This window comes from Euleptes europaea, chromosome 12 (genome assembly GCF_029931775.1).
Source record: "Euleptes europaea isolate rEulEur1 chromosome 12, rEulEur1.hap1, whole genome shotgun sequence".
In the NCBI taxonomy this organism is placed as follows: domain Eukaryota; kingdom Metazoa; phylum Chordata; class Lepidosauria; order Squamata; family Sphaerodactylidae; genus Euleptes; species Euleptes europaea.
This window is the reverse complement of record NC_079323.1, coordinates 1,268,984-1,283,830: the sequence shown is the minus strand read 5'-3', so window position 1 is coordinate 1,283,830 and position 14,847 is coordinate 1,268,984. Positions and strand designations below refer to the sequence as shown.

General features: G+C 49.5%; 1 protein-coding gene across 1 annotated transcript; it reads right to left on the bottom strand.

The window, feature by feature from the left end:
- Positions 1-4,418: 4,418 nt before the first annotated feature.
- CHRNA10 (cholinergic receptor nicotinic alpha 10 subunit) lies at positions 4,419-14,201 on the bottom strand. The gene is made up of 5 exons (XM_056858806.1): positions 14,129-14,201; positions 11,728-11,873; positions 10,610-10,764; positions 8,541-9,073; positions 4,419-5,008 (listed from the first exon to the last, which is right to left on the bottom strand). The coding sequence occupies exons 1-5, from the start codon at positions 14,199-14,201 to the stop codon at positions 4,419-4,421; spliced, it is 1,497 nt and encodes a 498-aa protein (XP_056714784.1).
- Between the last annotated feature and the right edge of the window lie 646 nt (positions 14,202-14,847).

Below are 14,847 nucleotides of genomic sequence, written 5' to 3'. Positions count from 1 at the left end.
TTTACTATATACAAAGATAAAACTAAGCAGACAAAGACAAAAAAACAAATTTGGCAAACTGAAGTAAAACGAGCCAAAATAGAAATCAAAATACCACTGACCGCAGTTGCAACGCTGTCTTCTCTCCAAGCTGGAACCGGAAGTCATTAGGCGAAATTTGTCCTGTGGAGGACCACAGTATTCTGTTCTCTCCCCCATACTCTTTAATATATATACATAACTTTAAGGTTGAAGAAATTGAAATTGTTAAAGATTAAACCCTGCTGAGGTCCCTCCCCTCCCCAAACCCCGCCCTCCCCAGGCCTCACCCCAAAATCTCCAGGAATTTTCCAACCCAGAGCTGGCAACCCTAGATTATACCCAGGTGAAGTTCCTTGCAACGCATAGATTTAACCCCACTCTCTTTTTCTGTCTTAACAGGTGTAGCCATCAGCCATTTATATGCGAATGGATGGATGCCCTTCCTCTTGTGGGGATGCCTTCTCATTGCTGGTGCCCTCGGAGTCCCCGGCTTTCTCTGAACACAAAAGAAGAAGAAGAGTTGGTTTTTATAGGCTGACTTTCTCTACCACTTAAGGGAGAATCAAACCGGCTTACAATCACCTTCCCTTCCCCTCCTAGGGTTACCAACCTCCAGGTAATAGCAGAAGATCTCCTGCTTACAACTGATCAGTTCACCTGGAGAAAATGGCCGCTTTGGCAATTGGACTCTATGGCATTGAAGTCCCTCCCCTTCCCAAACCCTGCCCTCCTCAGGCTCTGCCCCCCAAATGTCCCGCCGATGGCAAAGAGGGCAAGCCTACCCACAACAGACAGCCTGTGAGATAGGTGGGGCGGAGAGAGTGTGACTAGCCCAAGGTCACCCAGCTGGCTTCATGTGTAGGAGGGGGGAAACCAACCTGGTTCACCAGATTAGTGTCTGTCGCTCATGTAGAGGAGTGGGATTAGAGTCCTCCACTCCAAACCACCACTCTTAACCACTACACCATGCTGGCTCTCAGTGCCAGTATTTCCATTTCCTAATGGTAGCTATGATATCACGAAACTTTTGTTGCTGAGTTTTCAAGCTAACATAGAGTTCAAGCACTTTTCAACTTTCAACAAACTCCATTTGCTTAGAGTTAGTTTCATTTTGGACAGGTGATTGAGGCATTGACAGAAAAGTCAGATGAACTGCTTTTTAATAGAGGTTAACAGTAGAGATCAGCCTTCTTGTTTTGCTGCCATCAGGTGTAACTCATATGCCCGTGCTGACTGGTTTACTTGCCCTTGTGTTCACTGTCTCATGTTTAGTTATGAACCAATCAGTTATCTAGATAATAATCGCATGATTATAATAGAATCGGTTTATAAAAAGATAAGACTGATATTTTTCTATAAATATGCACTCCTGTGACGAGCAAATCAGATTTCTCTGGATGGAAGCCTCAGGAGAAGACTAGGTGAGATTTCTGGGTGTGTAACGTTGGCTTTTTGACAGTGCCTTAAAGAAGTGACACAAAAAGCTGAAAGCTGATTTGCTTTTTAAACTATTACTTGCTATAATATGTCGTTGTCAAAACTCTTTTGACTTTACAGTTCTTAATCAGTAAATATATAACCAAGAGTCGGGGGATCCTTGCTGCCGTCTTCATGGATTTGAAGGCAGCTTTTGACACCGTACCCCGTGCCTGACTGTGGCACAAGTTAAAGCCAACGTCTATCGACAAGAGACTGTTGACTGAGGGCTCCAGAGAAGCATAATTTATGTGCTGAAATTCTAAATCAAGATCAGTGTCACAAATACTGTTTAGAAATTGTAAACGATATGATAGACTTGAAGTGAAGTTAATGAAGAAAAAATGTAAAGGATTGTAAACATAATGCAATTCCCTCTTAGATATATAAAATGTAAAGTAGTAAGCTGGATCTATTAAAGATTGTATATCTGGTGGTGGTATGAAGTGCCCACAATAAAGGTATTTTACCTGTGGCACTATTAACTGCCTCTGTGTACATGAACAGGTGCAGGAATCCTGCTTTTAGACAGAACACCCGTGTAGATAAACACGTGTCTTTTCTTGCTTTCAATACAAGAAGTCTGCATAAGCACAAAACATTCTTTAAACTGCAACATTGCTTTGCTAGTGCGTTATCTCTATTACAAAGACCTTTGTGTCCCGGCAAAAGACTTTGCTTTGCAGAAATGCTTGTTGATTTCAGTAGCCAAGAAATGACGGGTATGGGGTGATTAAAAAAAAAAAAGTATCTTTCTTGTTAGTATTCTATAAAAGGTTGATCAATGGTAAATGAAAATGTGATTCTTTATGGTGATTTTCTTTTATGCTCTTGGGCTGGAGAGACTTCATCCCAGCTTGTACTGTTTAAAACTTAGTACTATTAAATAGTAAGCTGTTAAAAGACTTCCTGATCGCCAGTGTGCTATCTTTGATCTGACCTATCTGGATAACATTTTTCCAGACACAACAGTTAGATAATATGAGTGTAGTAGGTTAGTTTAACTGAATATATAGTAGTAATATTAATATGCTAGACTGTATGTATCATTAACTGTATGTATCATTGCAACCTCAGTTTGATCCCATTTATAGGTTTTTTAAAAATAATTTTTATATTCTTTCTTTTCTTTGTAAGTTTTGTATCTTATGCATTTCTTTGTATCTTTCTATGTCTATTATAAAATAATAAAAACATATATTAAAAAAGATTATCTTGCTTTTCTCCCCAGTTGGGACTTGAAGTGGCTTTTCGAACAACATCCCTTCTCTTACCACAACAACCCCTTGAGGTAGGCCAGGCTGAGAGTTTGTGACAGGCACAAGGCCACCCAGCAAGTTTCCCTGGTAGAAGTGGGGATTCGAACCCGGGTCGCCCCGGGTCCTAGTCTTCCACTCTGTCCATTACACCACACTGCCTCTGCACCTCTGTACTGTCTACTTTAGCAATAGGTTGCTTCCTTTGGAAAGGGCGGGTTCCTTCCTGCTGATTGATGCTCTCCCCTTTCATAAGAACATACAGAAAGCCCTGCTGGATCAGACCCAGGCCCATCAAGTCCAGCAGTTGGTTCACACAGTGGCCAACCAGGTGCCTCTAGGAAGCCCACAAGCAAGACGAGTACTGCAGCAGCAGCATCCTGCCTATGTTCCACAGCACACAATATCATAGGCATGCTCCTCTAATCCTGGAGAGAACAGGTATGCATCATGACTCGTAGCCATAGATAGCCACATCCTCCATAAGAACATAAGAAAAGCCATGCTGGATCAGACCCAGGCCTATCAAATCCAGCAGTCTGTTCCCACAGTGGCCAACCAGGTGCCTCCAGGAGGCCCACGAACAAGATGACTGCAGCAGCACCTGATATACTAGGCAAGCTCCTCTGATCCTGGAGAGAATAGGTATGCATCATGACTGATATCCATTTTGACTAGTAGCCATGGATAGCCCTCTCCTCCAAAGTATCATAGAGTTGGAAGGGACCACGAGGGTCATCTAGTCCAACCCCCTGCACAACGTAGGAAATTCACAACTACCTCCCCGCCCACACACACACCACAGGTCCACTCCCCTCTTAAAGCCTTCCAGGTTGGCAGCCATCACCCAAAACCTCCTGCCAGTGGCAAAGAGGGACCTGGCAACCCTACCACCCACCTTGCCCCAGAATAGCCAGGCTCTCCCCACATAGATCTGGCTTTCAAGCCAGGGAGCAAAATGTCCCAGCACCGTCATCAGGCTCCACCCCTAAAACCTCCCACCAGTTGCCAAGAGGGACCTGGCAACCCTCGTTCTCAGCCTGCGTAAATTATCCAAATCTCACACGATGCGGTCTGTGTGTACAGTTGCATAATTTATTCTGTTCCCCTGGCAAATGAAGAAGGACCAGGAGACACAGAAAACCGAAGCTTTCCCCCTTGACATCCCCCCACCCACCCCCATGAGCTTCTGAGGCTCTACACTTGTTCAAGCGTATCTCCACAAGGACTAGAAACTTGGGCTGTTTGTTTCTCGGGGCAGGTGAATGACCTGTCAGGATTTCAGGATGTGGGATGTAGTGCTGGGTCTTGACCTCCGGGCATCTGTGATGGCCAATGTCCAGAAGACTTTTGTGGGGAAGGGGGAGCAGCCAGATTGCTGGCACAGCTGCTTGTGCAACCTTTGAACAAGAAATCTCGAGCGAGCTGGCAGAAGGGGCTGGTGGTAACAGCCAGGCACCGTCGATGGCCGGCCCAGGACACGGTGCTGCTCCAAGGAGCCCAAGAGTTGTACCCCAGCGGTACCAGGGCCAATCGCTTGGATGGCTCTGGAAGAGGCCCCTAAAAACGTGCTGCCTCCGTTCCCCGTCCCAGAACAGCCTCCGGTGACGAGGGAGAAGGAAGCCCCCCGCCCCACACTGCCGCCTTCTTCTCCAGGGGCTTTTCTCAGGCGGCCTGGCCGATGATGAGGACGCTCATGATGAGGACCATGGCGAAAAAGACCCACATGAAGAAGCGGTCCATCACCTTGGCCACCTTCTTCCACTCCCCGGTCCGTTTCTGAGCCGCCTTCTGGTCCCGGAAGCAGCTGGCAATGTACTCCACGTTCCTGAGGATGCTGCTGTGGTGGCACAGGCAACGGCTCTTGGCACAGCCGGGCGGCTCCTGCCCCTCCCCGCCACCCAGCTCCAGGTCCACGTACTTGCCGCCCTCCTGCCAGTCCGGCCCCGGCCCTTCCTCTGGAGGAGGCGCCCCCCGAACACAGCCCTTGGCTGGGCCTTTGGGCTGCTGTCCCCGGGGGGCCCTGCTGTTGGCCACCTGGGCCGGAGGGAGGCCGTCTGGCTCCGGCCGGGGGCTCTGGCAGCTCTCCCCGACCTCGTAGACGAAGAAGATGCGTGCCATGTGGTGCAGGATGAGCCTCCGGGCCCAGCGGGGGAGGGGCTTGGCTCCGGGGCCACAGTGGTGGATGCTCATGATGAAGATGGTCAAGGCGGTGGAGGCCGTGATCAGGGTCATGGTGGCGATGTAGTACTTGCCTGCGGAGAGGAGAGGGGAAGGAAGGCCCTGTGTCAACCGCGGCCACAGGGTCTCAGTTGGGCCAAGGACACTGCAAGGCACTCTGGCGGCCCTGGCAGACCCACATAGGGTTGCCAACCTCCAGGCACCAGCTGGAGATCTCCTGCTATTCCAACTGATCTCCAGCCGATAGAGATCAGTTCACCTGGAGAAAATGGCCGCTTTGGCCATTGGACTCTATGGCATTGAAGTCCCTCCCCTCCCCAAACCCCGTCCTCCTCAGGCTCCACCCCCCAAAACCTCCCACCGATGGCAAAGAGGGACCTGGCAACCCTAGGCCCACGGGAAGCTCTCTTCTTCTGAGCCCTCGGTCTACCATGGCCAATGGCTGGCAAAGGCTCCCCAGGTCTCAGGCAGAGGAAGGTCTCTCCCTACACCTGATCCTTAGGGTTGCCAACCTCCAGTTGGGGCCTGGAGACCTCCTGGGATTACAGCTGATCTCCAAACAACAGAGATCAGTTCCCCTGGAGAAAATGGCCATTTTGGAAGGTGGACTCTATGGCTTTATACCCTGCTGAGGTCCCTCCCCTCCCCAAACTCTCCCCAGGCTCCACCCCTCCAACCTCCAGGTATTTCCCAAACCAGAGCTGGCAACCCTACCAATCGTGTTTGTAACTGGAGATGCTGGGAACTGAAACTGGGGATTTCTGTATTCAAAGCAAGTGCAACCAGCACTCAGCCACAGCTTTCACCTGAAGACACAAATTCCCCCCTCCACACAGACTCAGGCAAGCAGACCCTGAGCAGCACAGGAGGAGGCAGAAGAATATGGTTGCCAACCTCCCGGTCAGACCTGGAGATCTCCCAGAATTATAACTGATCTCCAGACAACAGAGATTGGTTCCCCTGGAGATAGGGTTGCCAACCTCCAGGTACTAGCGGGAGATCTGCTGCTATTACAACTGATCTTCAGCTGATAGAGATCAGTTCCCCTGGGGAAAATGGCCGCTTTGGCAATTGGACTCTATGGCATTGAAGTCCCTCTCCTCCCCAAACCCCACCCCCTCAGGCTCCACCCCAAAAACCTCCCAGCAGTTGCGAAGAGGGATCTGGCAACCCTAACTGGAGAAAATGGCTGCTTTGGAGGGTGGACACTGTGATATTATGTCCCACTAATGCCCCCCCTTCCCAACCCCCGCCATCCCCATACTCCATCCCCAAATCTCCATAGATTTCCCAACCCAGAGATGGCAACCCTATGAGGCACTCTGACAGCTCTACCACACAGCCCTGCAACAGGCGCTTGAGAAAATGCAAGGGCATCTTCACCAGGTTGGTCCATAAGGGAGGCAGAGACCGGTGGGCTCCTTCCAGCCAATGATCAGCTCCTTCCCTCTTCCCCACGGTTGCAGAGTATCATGAGCCAGGGAGGTCTGGCCATCAGACTGACCAGGAATTCCTGATGGGTGGCTGCCATGACCAAATGCCACACAACCCTGGCAACTCTACCTGCACGGCAGGGGTCACTTGTTGCAGTCTTAATGCCCAACTGCTTCTACCCCAATCAGGAGGCTGTTTGATGCCCAGGGGGCTGCTTGGAACCAGCAACTGTGAATGGGGACCTGGGACCCAACTTCATCCTTCGAGTCCCCAAGCACCTTAGAGACCAATGAGATTTTCAGGGTAGGAGTTTTTAAGAGTCAAAGTTCCCGTTGTCAGATATCCCTATAGCACTCTGAATGCTACACCACACCAGCCCTCTACGGCCCTCTAGTATAATTCCACAAACGGTCAAAACCAGAATTGTTCAGGAAGGAATTTTATAAAGGAAACGTGATTGTAAAGGGAACCAGAGTATATGCATTGTCTAGCTTTTACTGCATTGTTTTCTACTTTCGTAATATCATTTTTTTTTTGCACTGTAACTTATCATGCCTGATACTTCTTTTCAGCATTCGGAATCCTAATCCTATTGCATTGTTTATTGGATATCAGATGCCATTCGACTGCATTATTTTACGCTATGCCCTCCACCTTGAGCCTGTAAATGTAGTAAACAAACTTGCTGAAAAGCAACTGAAGAAAAAGGGGAACAAAGAAACTCAACCTAAAAGTCAGGGGAAACCAAAGGGGTCGAGCTAAACACTATCTAATATAACAACCAATGAATCTATTTTTATTATATATTGTGCACAGTTGTATTTAAAAACACAGGGCCTAAAATACAGGCTTCCTAAAAAGCACAAACATACTTACAAATATTACCAACACATAACAGTTGATGTTAGTGCATGTGTGTGTGTGTGTGTTAAGTGCCGTCAAGTCGCTTCCGACTCATGGCGACCCTATGAATGAAAGTCCTCCAAAATGTCCTGTCTTTGACAGCCTTGCTCAGGTCTTGCAAACAGAAGGCTGTGGCTTCCTTTATTGAGTCCATCCATCTCTTGTTGGGTCTTCCTCTTTTCCTGTTGCCCTCAACTTTTCCTAGCATGACTGTCTTTTCCAATGACTCTTGTGACCAAAATACGATAGCCTCAGTTTAGTCATTTTAGCTTCTAGGGTCAGTTCAGGCTTGATTTGATCTATAGCCCACTGATTTGTTTTTTTGGCAGTCCACGGAATCCGCAACACTCTCCTCCAACACCACATTTCAAAATAATCTATTTTCTTCCTATCAGCTTTCTTCACTGTCCAGCTTTCACACCCATACACAGTAATAGGGAATACGATGGCATGAATTAATCTAGTCTTGGTGGCCAGTGACACATCCTGACACTTAAGGATCTTTTCTAGCTCCTTCATGGCTGCCCTTCCTGGTCTCAATCTCCTTCTGATTTCTTGGCTGCAATCTCCCTTTTGGTTGATGGTGGAGCCAAGGAATAGAAAGTCTTGAACAATTTCAATTTCCCACTGTGAATTTCCTCATTGTCAACCTTAAAGTGTGTAATTCTCCTGTAGTCATTACTTTTGTTTTCTTGATGTTCAGCTGCAGTCCCGCTTTGGCACTTTCTCTTTTAACTTTCAGCAGTAGTCGTTTCAAATCTTCACTATTTTCTGCCAATAATGTAGTGAAACGTTGGACACTATATACAAGGTGTGAGCTGTGAACTATGGTTTAAAGCACATGGACTAACTATTCTAACATAAAGCCACAGAATAAAAGACTATATATATATATATATACACACACACACACACACACACATACATACATACACACACACACACACACACACACGCATCTGGTCAGATTTTGGTCATTTTATGTACTAACATTAACTGTTATGTGTTGGTAATATTTGTAAGTATGTTTGAGCTTCTTAGGAAGCCTGAATTTTAGGCCTTGTGTTTTTAAATACAATTGTGCGAAATATATAATAAAAATAACTAAGAAATAACTGCTCAGGACCTAGTACTTGAAGGAGCAAAGAAGGAAAGGAAAGCATTCGTTGTTATATTCGATAGTGTTTAGCTCAACCCCGTTGGTTTCCCGTAAATAAACTTGCCCCAGCAGGCTGGGCACAAGGGTTTGGGGGGCAATTCTGACCTTACCGATGAGAGGCACGTTCTCCGAGGGGGGCATGCTCTCAGCCACCAGCAGCTGGAAGACGGTCAGAGCCAGGAGGACCGTGACTCCCAGGGAGACCTTCTCTCCAGAGTCAGCCGGGAGGTAGAAGCCCAGCGGTGCCAGGAAGGAGATCATGATGCAGGGAAGGAGGAGGTTGAAGATGTAGAAGGAGGCCCGCCTCTGGAGCACCAGCGTGTAGGTGACGTCGGGGTAGGGCTCCGAGCAGCAGCCGTAGACGATTACGTTTCTCCGGGCGGGCATGCCCAGCAGCTCCCACTCCACGTTCTCCACGAAGTCGGTCAGGTCCCCCGTGTCCTGCTTGTTGAGGAGGTCGATCTGGTTGCCGTTGTAGGTCCAGGAACCAAAGGTCAGGCGGCACTGCTGCCCGTCGAAGGGGAAGTAGGAGACGTCCACCTTGCAGGAACTCTTGGTGATGGCCGGAGAGTCCCACATGATCTGCCCGTCGTGGCGGATCATCACGTTGGTCTCCATGGAGCCTGAAAACTGCTCGTCCGCACTAAGGAACAAAGAGAGGGCGGATTTAGGCTGCAGCAAACAGACTGTGTGACGGAGACCAGGCCGGGAGGACCAGCGGACGTCTTTGGACGACTGCTGCCTATCCCTCAGGCCATTGATGCAGGTTCAATTTTGAAGCTCGCTCAAAGCTCTTTTTTAAAAATGCGACCTTTAAAATGACTATTCACCGTCCCCAAGCGAAAGGAGACATTCCACGCCCACCCCACTCGCCTGCTGCTCTGTTCCTTCCAGTAGCCAACTGCCGTTTGCATAGCTAATGTGCGGCTGTCGTTTTGCATGGTGCCTTCAGGGGATTCTTCAGTGTGGGGGCGGAGCAAACACAAAAGGGCACGTTAAAGGGGCTCTTAAGTAATGCGAAGCAGGTCTGCTTGAACGAAGAGTGTGAAAAACTCCAAAAAAACATGCGGGGCAATTCAGCCTGGAACGCCCTGCTAATTACCAAGCATAAATGGCCTCACATATTTGGACCCTCAGCTGTGAAGGGCTGTAAAGAACATCACCCCTCTAGAAGCAATCCTTTCTGCGCCCCCATTCAGCCCTGGGTTATGTGTGGCCTGTAGGTTGTGTGTGGGTGATGCAGGGAATGAGCCAAAAACCCTACAATGAGAGCAATACATTGGCGACATCTCTCTCCTGTTCTTTATTCTCAGCCTCTGGTGCTCAGGTATACTGCCTCTCAGTTTGGAGGTTCCATTTAGCTTCCATGGCCCATACCCTTTGACAGACTTGGCCTCCTCCACGCATTCCCTAACCATTTGAATGAAGCTATCTAAACACTCTGGGAGAGGGAAGCCTGATATAGCCTGATCTCGTCAGATCTTGGAAGCAAAGCAGGGTTGGTGCCTGGTTGGGAGACCATCCAGAAAAATGCTGCAGAGGGAGCAAGGGAAAACCACCTCTGCTTCTCACTTCCCTTGAAAGCCCTTGCTGGGGTCGCCATAACTCAGCTGCGACTTGATGGCACTTTAGAATCATAGACTCACAGAGTTGGAAGGGATCACCAGGGACATCTAGTCCAACCCCCTGCAAAATGCAGGAAATTCACAACAACCTCCCCCACACAGCCCAGTGACCCCTACTCCATGCCCAGAAGATGGCCAAGGTGCCCTCCCTCTCATCATCTGCCTAAGGTCATAGAATCAGCATTGCTCACAGATGGCCATCTGCAGGGAACCTGCAGGGAAGGAGAGCTCAGCACCTCCCGAGGAATACCTGTTTCACCGAGGAACCCCTCTAACTGTTAGAAAGTTCTTCCTAATGACTAGACGGAAAATCATTTAATTTCAACCCGTTGGTTCTGGTCCGGCCTTCTGGGGCAACAGAAAACAACTCGGCACCATCCTCTATATGACAACCCTTCAAGTACTTGAAGATGGTTCTCATATCACCAGAAAGACTCTGCAGGTGGAGGCAACAGCAAACCACCACCTCCTCTGTGTAAACCACCTTTACACATACACACACAAACTCTCTGGGAAATCGGACGCCAAACAGCCTCCCATCCGGGGAAACTCACTTGTTGTAGAGGATGATGTCCGGCCTCCAGACGTAGCTGCTCGGGATTCGGATGGAGTCGATGCCATCATAAGCCTCCTTATCCCAGACGAGGTAGGCGTCCACCCAGACCTGCCGGATCCACAGGTATGACGTCAAGATTTGGTTCCTCTCGTCCTGGAGAATGCAAGAGAATCGCTCAGAGGGGCAGCCAGGGGTCCTTGTTTTGTCTCTGGGAAGGAGGAATTTATACTTCTGGCACTGGTATTGAAGTGCCTATAAACTTCATTTATGGGAAAACATATATTCTTTCACATGTATGAATACTCACAGGTTTATAAGGTGCTACGCTCAGGTATAAGAGCATAACATCAGGCACATATATATTCTGCACACATATGTAAAGGCACTGCCCCATGTATAAGGGGTAAAGAATTAATCTTTGGTTCAGATTCACTAGTGTGTGATCATTGGGTTAGCATAAGCTGGCAGCCATTACTAAATCAGGTGCCAGTGAAATCATCCTTGCTCGGCTGGTACAGCTAGCCAACTTAACAAGGCCTACACCAGTGATTGAAGACACCAGAAGTGTCAGATAAGAATGTTAAGTTTCGTTTCTTCACTAGAGATCATATAGCCACCTAAGTGAACACCTTAAAGACCACTGTAATTGGATACGCTAATGGTTGTACACACACACACAAATCTAATGTGTATTGGCTGTAATGTTCTACGTAACTGTGATTACTGCCCTTTATCCTAAAGTCTATAAAACACGATGTCTTTGTTCTGGGTGGAATGCTCTGACACTTTTTAAGGGCATCTCCACACGCGCTATTCTTTTATTGGCCAATAAAAGAACTGTTTGATCCTGATAACCTCTCCTGAATTACTTTATTGGGCAATTGAGGTAATTGAGGCATATCAGTATCAAGTTGCTAGACCTCAGCAAGGAGTTCATCTCTTTTCCAGCCCAAAGTCCCCCTTTCTTGTTCATCCTTAACTGCTTTTTCAGGAATTTTCCATTTTACTTCAAGGACACCCTCCCCTCAGGCAGGGGCCAAGCCTGCTGGCATGGCCCGTTGAAACGTGTCCGCCCGCTTGCTCCCCACTGCCACGGCCGCTCCTGCGGATCCTCACCATGTCAATGATCTGGGACAGCGTGACTTGGAGCGTGACGTTGAGAGCTCGGTCTGTGTCTTCCACCGGCCGCAGAGCGCTGGAATAGTTGGCAAACAAATCTTTGAGCAGCTTGTAGGCAAACTTGCCCTGAGCTCCAGAGCAATCTGGCAAGGACAGGAGAGAGAACGGCGAGGTCAGGACGGACGCGCGCACACATCCGGAGATGCAAAGGGCAGGTTGCCCCGGGTCCTCGTTGGCTTAGGGCTGGGGATGACTGGGGCATCAAAGCAACCCTGGAACAAGCTGGCGAATGGCAACAATTACATCCTTGGCCCCTAGACCAGCCCTCACAATCCCTGGGAAATTTCCTGGTGGGACGCTGCGGCAGAGGGACCCCAACCACCTAGCTGAGCCGAGCGATCCCTGCGGCTGCTGCTCACTTTGGTCCCTGAACCATTTTATGTGCTTGGGGGCAGGGTGGGGGTTCAGGGGCACCTCTGCCACACTCTGCCAGCCACCTGCTCACACTTACCATGCTCTGTGTCAGGGCTCAGCTGCCAGAGGAGGACCTGAAGACATTTTAGGGAATCTTTGGCCCAATGTGCACACACAGACAGGGGCGGACTAGGAGGGGAAATGCTCCTGGAAGGGGGCACCCCCTGCCCTGGCCCTCTCGAGGGAGAAAGGGAGGAAGAGCCTGCCTACCCCGCCAGCCTCACACTTGGTACTGGCCTGGCCTAACCCTAGTGTGTGTGGGGGGGCAATCTCTTAGTCTACTGGGAGAAGACCCCATGACATTAATAGCCAATCTGCCCCTCCACACAGGTCAGTTCACCCCCAGATGACTGCGGCATCAATGGCACGTTTGGCACATAGCTGTGAAGCAGCCCCCATGGAATAATTGCCCTGATGGAGTCTTCATGTCACTCAACAGCCCCTCAAAGACACAGGAACACATGAAGCTGCCTTATACTGAATCAGACCCTTGGTCCACCAAAGTGAGTATTGTCTACTCAAACTGGCAGCGGCTCTCCAGGGTCTCAGGCAGAGGTCTTTCACATCACCCACTTGCCTAGTCCCTTTAACTGGAGATGCTGGGGATTGAACCTGGGACCTTCCGCATGCCAGGCAGAGGCTGTACCACTGTCTGTCGTGGGGAGAGGAAGAGAAGGAAATTGTAAGCCAGTTGGAGACTTCTTAAAGGTAGAGGAAAGTGGGCCAATGAATTTTTCAGGGTATAAGCTTTTGAGAGTCAGATGGCAGAGGTGGGATCTGAACCCAGCTCCAGCTGAATATGAGCTGGATCCCTCCGGCTGTTTCCGTTATGCCTCCATCTCCTCCTCCCTTTAAGCTCCTAACAGGCGGAGGGAGCTGCAAGATCCGTCCTTTCCTCGGCTTGAAAGTTTAATGACCGGTGTCGTGTTTCACTGGCAGGCGTTTCTATTGACATCTTGCAAGGTTCGCTTACAGATCAAGACACACCATTTCCAATTACTAACCAGGTGCATTTCCAGAGGACGGCTACTTTGCCTTGCAGGGCCGATTGAATTGCAATTTAGCTGATGGCGATTCCTTCCACTTCCAAAATGCCGGCGCAGAGGCCAAGTTTCTATGGAGCATGTTAAGACCAATCTAGGATCCCTTTCCCTTAAAAAAAAATGTCACTAGCCACAAAGGGAGATGCAGGGAGATAGGAAGAGAGGGTTCAACCTGCTGTCCTTAGAGGGAGATCAGACACACCCGTGAACACACAGGAAGCTGCCTTATACTGAATCAGACCATCAGTCCATCAAGGTCAGTATTGCCTACTCAGACTGGCAGCTGCTCTCCGGGGTCTCAGGCAGAGGTCTTTCACATCACCTCCTGCCTGTTCTTTTTACCTGGAGATGCCGCCAGGGATTGAACCTGGGACCTTCTGCATGCAAAGCAGAGGCTCTGCCACTGAGCCACGTCCCCTTCCCTAAACTGACAAGAAACCAGAATCAATGACTTGGGACTTGTTGGCTCAAAGTCTTGCAAACCAGGAGGCTGGAACAGCCCCGTTTACAAGCAAAGGCCTTTCCAACCAAGCTTGACCATCATTACCTTGCTGAGCTGTTATCGCCCTCGGGGGCGGATTGGCATGTGGGAGCAACCCTGGCACAAGCTAAGCCCAGAGGCTCCTGCCATGCTGGGAAGCGCCACACGGCCCATTGCGCTGAGCCTGCACCTGTCACCTCTGTCACCGTGGCCCGTGCCTGCCCCAAGCAAACTCTGCAGCACAGCCAAGGGTCACTCGGCTCAGCTTGCCCCCAGGGGCCGGCAGACCGCCAGGAACTTGCCCAGTAAGGGAAAGGGACAGAACACTCTGAACCCCAACATACATTCCTGCTGCTCTCTCGCTCCGTGCTACTGAAGAGGAGGCGAAAGGGCTTCTTACCTGGCACCCAGGAGCTCAGCTCCAGGAAAGTCACAGAAAGCAGGAAGGTGCAGGCATAGCGATTTGGAGGCATCGTCACACTTGCCAAAGTTAATCCAGGGGGTGGGGTGGTGGTGGTTCAAAGCCACTGAAAGGAGGCTTGTTGAGCTATCCAAAGGACATGTCAGCCTCTGGCTTTATGCGCCATGCTAGCGAGGCAAAAGCAGGCAGGCTCTCTGCGTGCCGGGAGAAGTCAGGGCAGCGGCTCAGCTTGTCCTTGTGAAGGCAGCAGGTCCGGCGGCCGTGTAACTCAGCCTGCCTCCGCTTTGGTAGCCACTGACGGATTCCCCTTACCTTTCCGAAGGTGGGAGCAAATAGCAAGCCAGCAAGTTGGCAGCTGGGAGAGCCAAAGGAGAGGGCAGCTTCAGAAAGTGGTGGAGAAAGTTGAGATCCACCAGCAGGATTCCTGGAAGGAAGATTCGGAATGAGCAGTCAGTCGGAGATAGATTACACCAACACAGAGGAGTGTGGGAAGTCCCAGTGAGCTAAAGCAGGGTACAGAAAGGAATATTTTATTATTATTAATATTATTATTAACAGTAATTTATGCCCTGCCTTTCTGCCCTCATTAAGACCACCAAGGCAGCTAACAAATTTAAAATGTACATAATAACATCACATCTTAAAAACCTTTAAAAAAAAGAAGTGAGCTGCGACTCATGAAAACTCTTACCCTGCCA

Coding starts and splice junctions, on each gene's coding strand:
- CHRNA10 (XM_056858806.1), bottom strand. CDS start 14,201: ATGCCTCCAAATCGCTATGCCTGCACCTTCCTGCTTTCTGTGACTTTC. Junction 10,765..11,727: donor TGTCCCAGATCATTGACATG/GTGAGGATCCGC, acceptor TGCATTCTCCAG/GACGAGAGGAACCAAATCTT. Junction 9,074..10,609: donor GACATCATCCTCTACAACAA/GTGAGTTTCCCC, acceptor TTTGTTCCTTAG/TGCGGACGAGCAGTTTTCAG.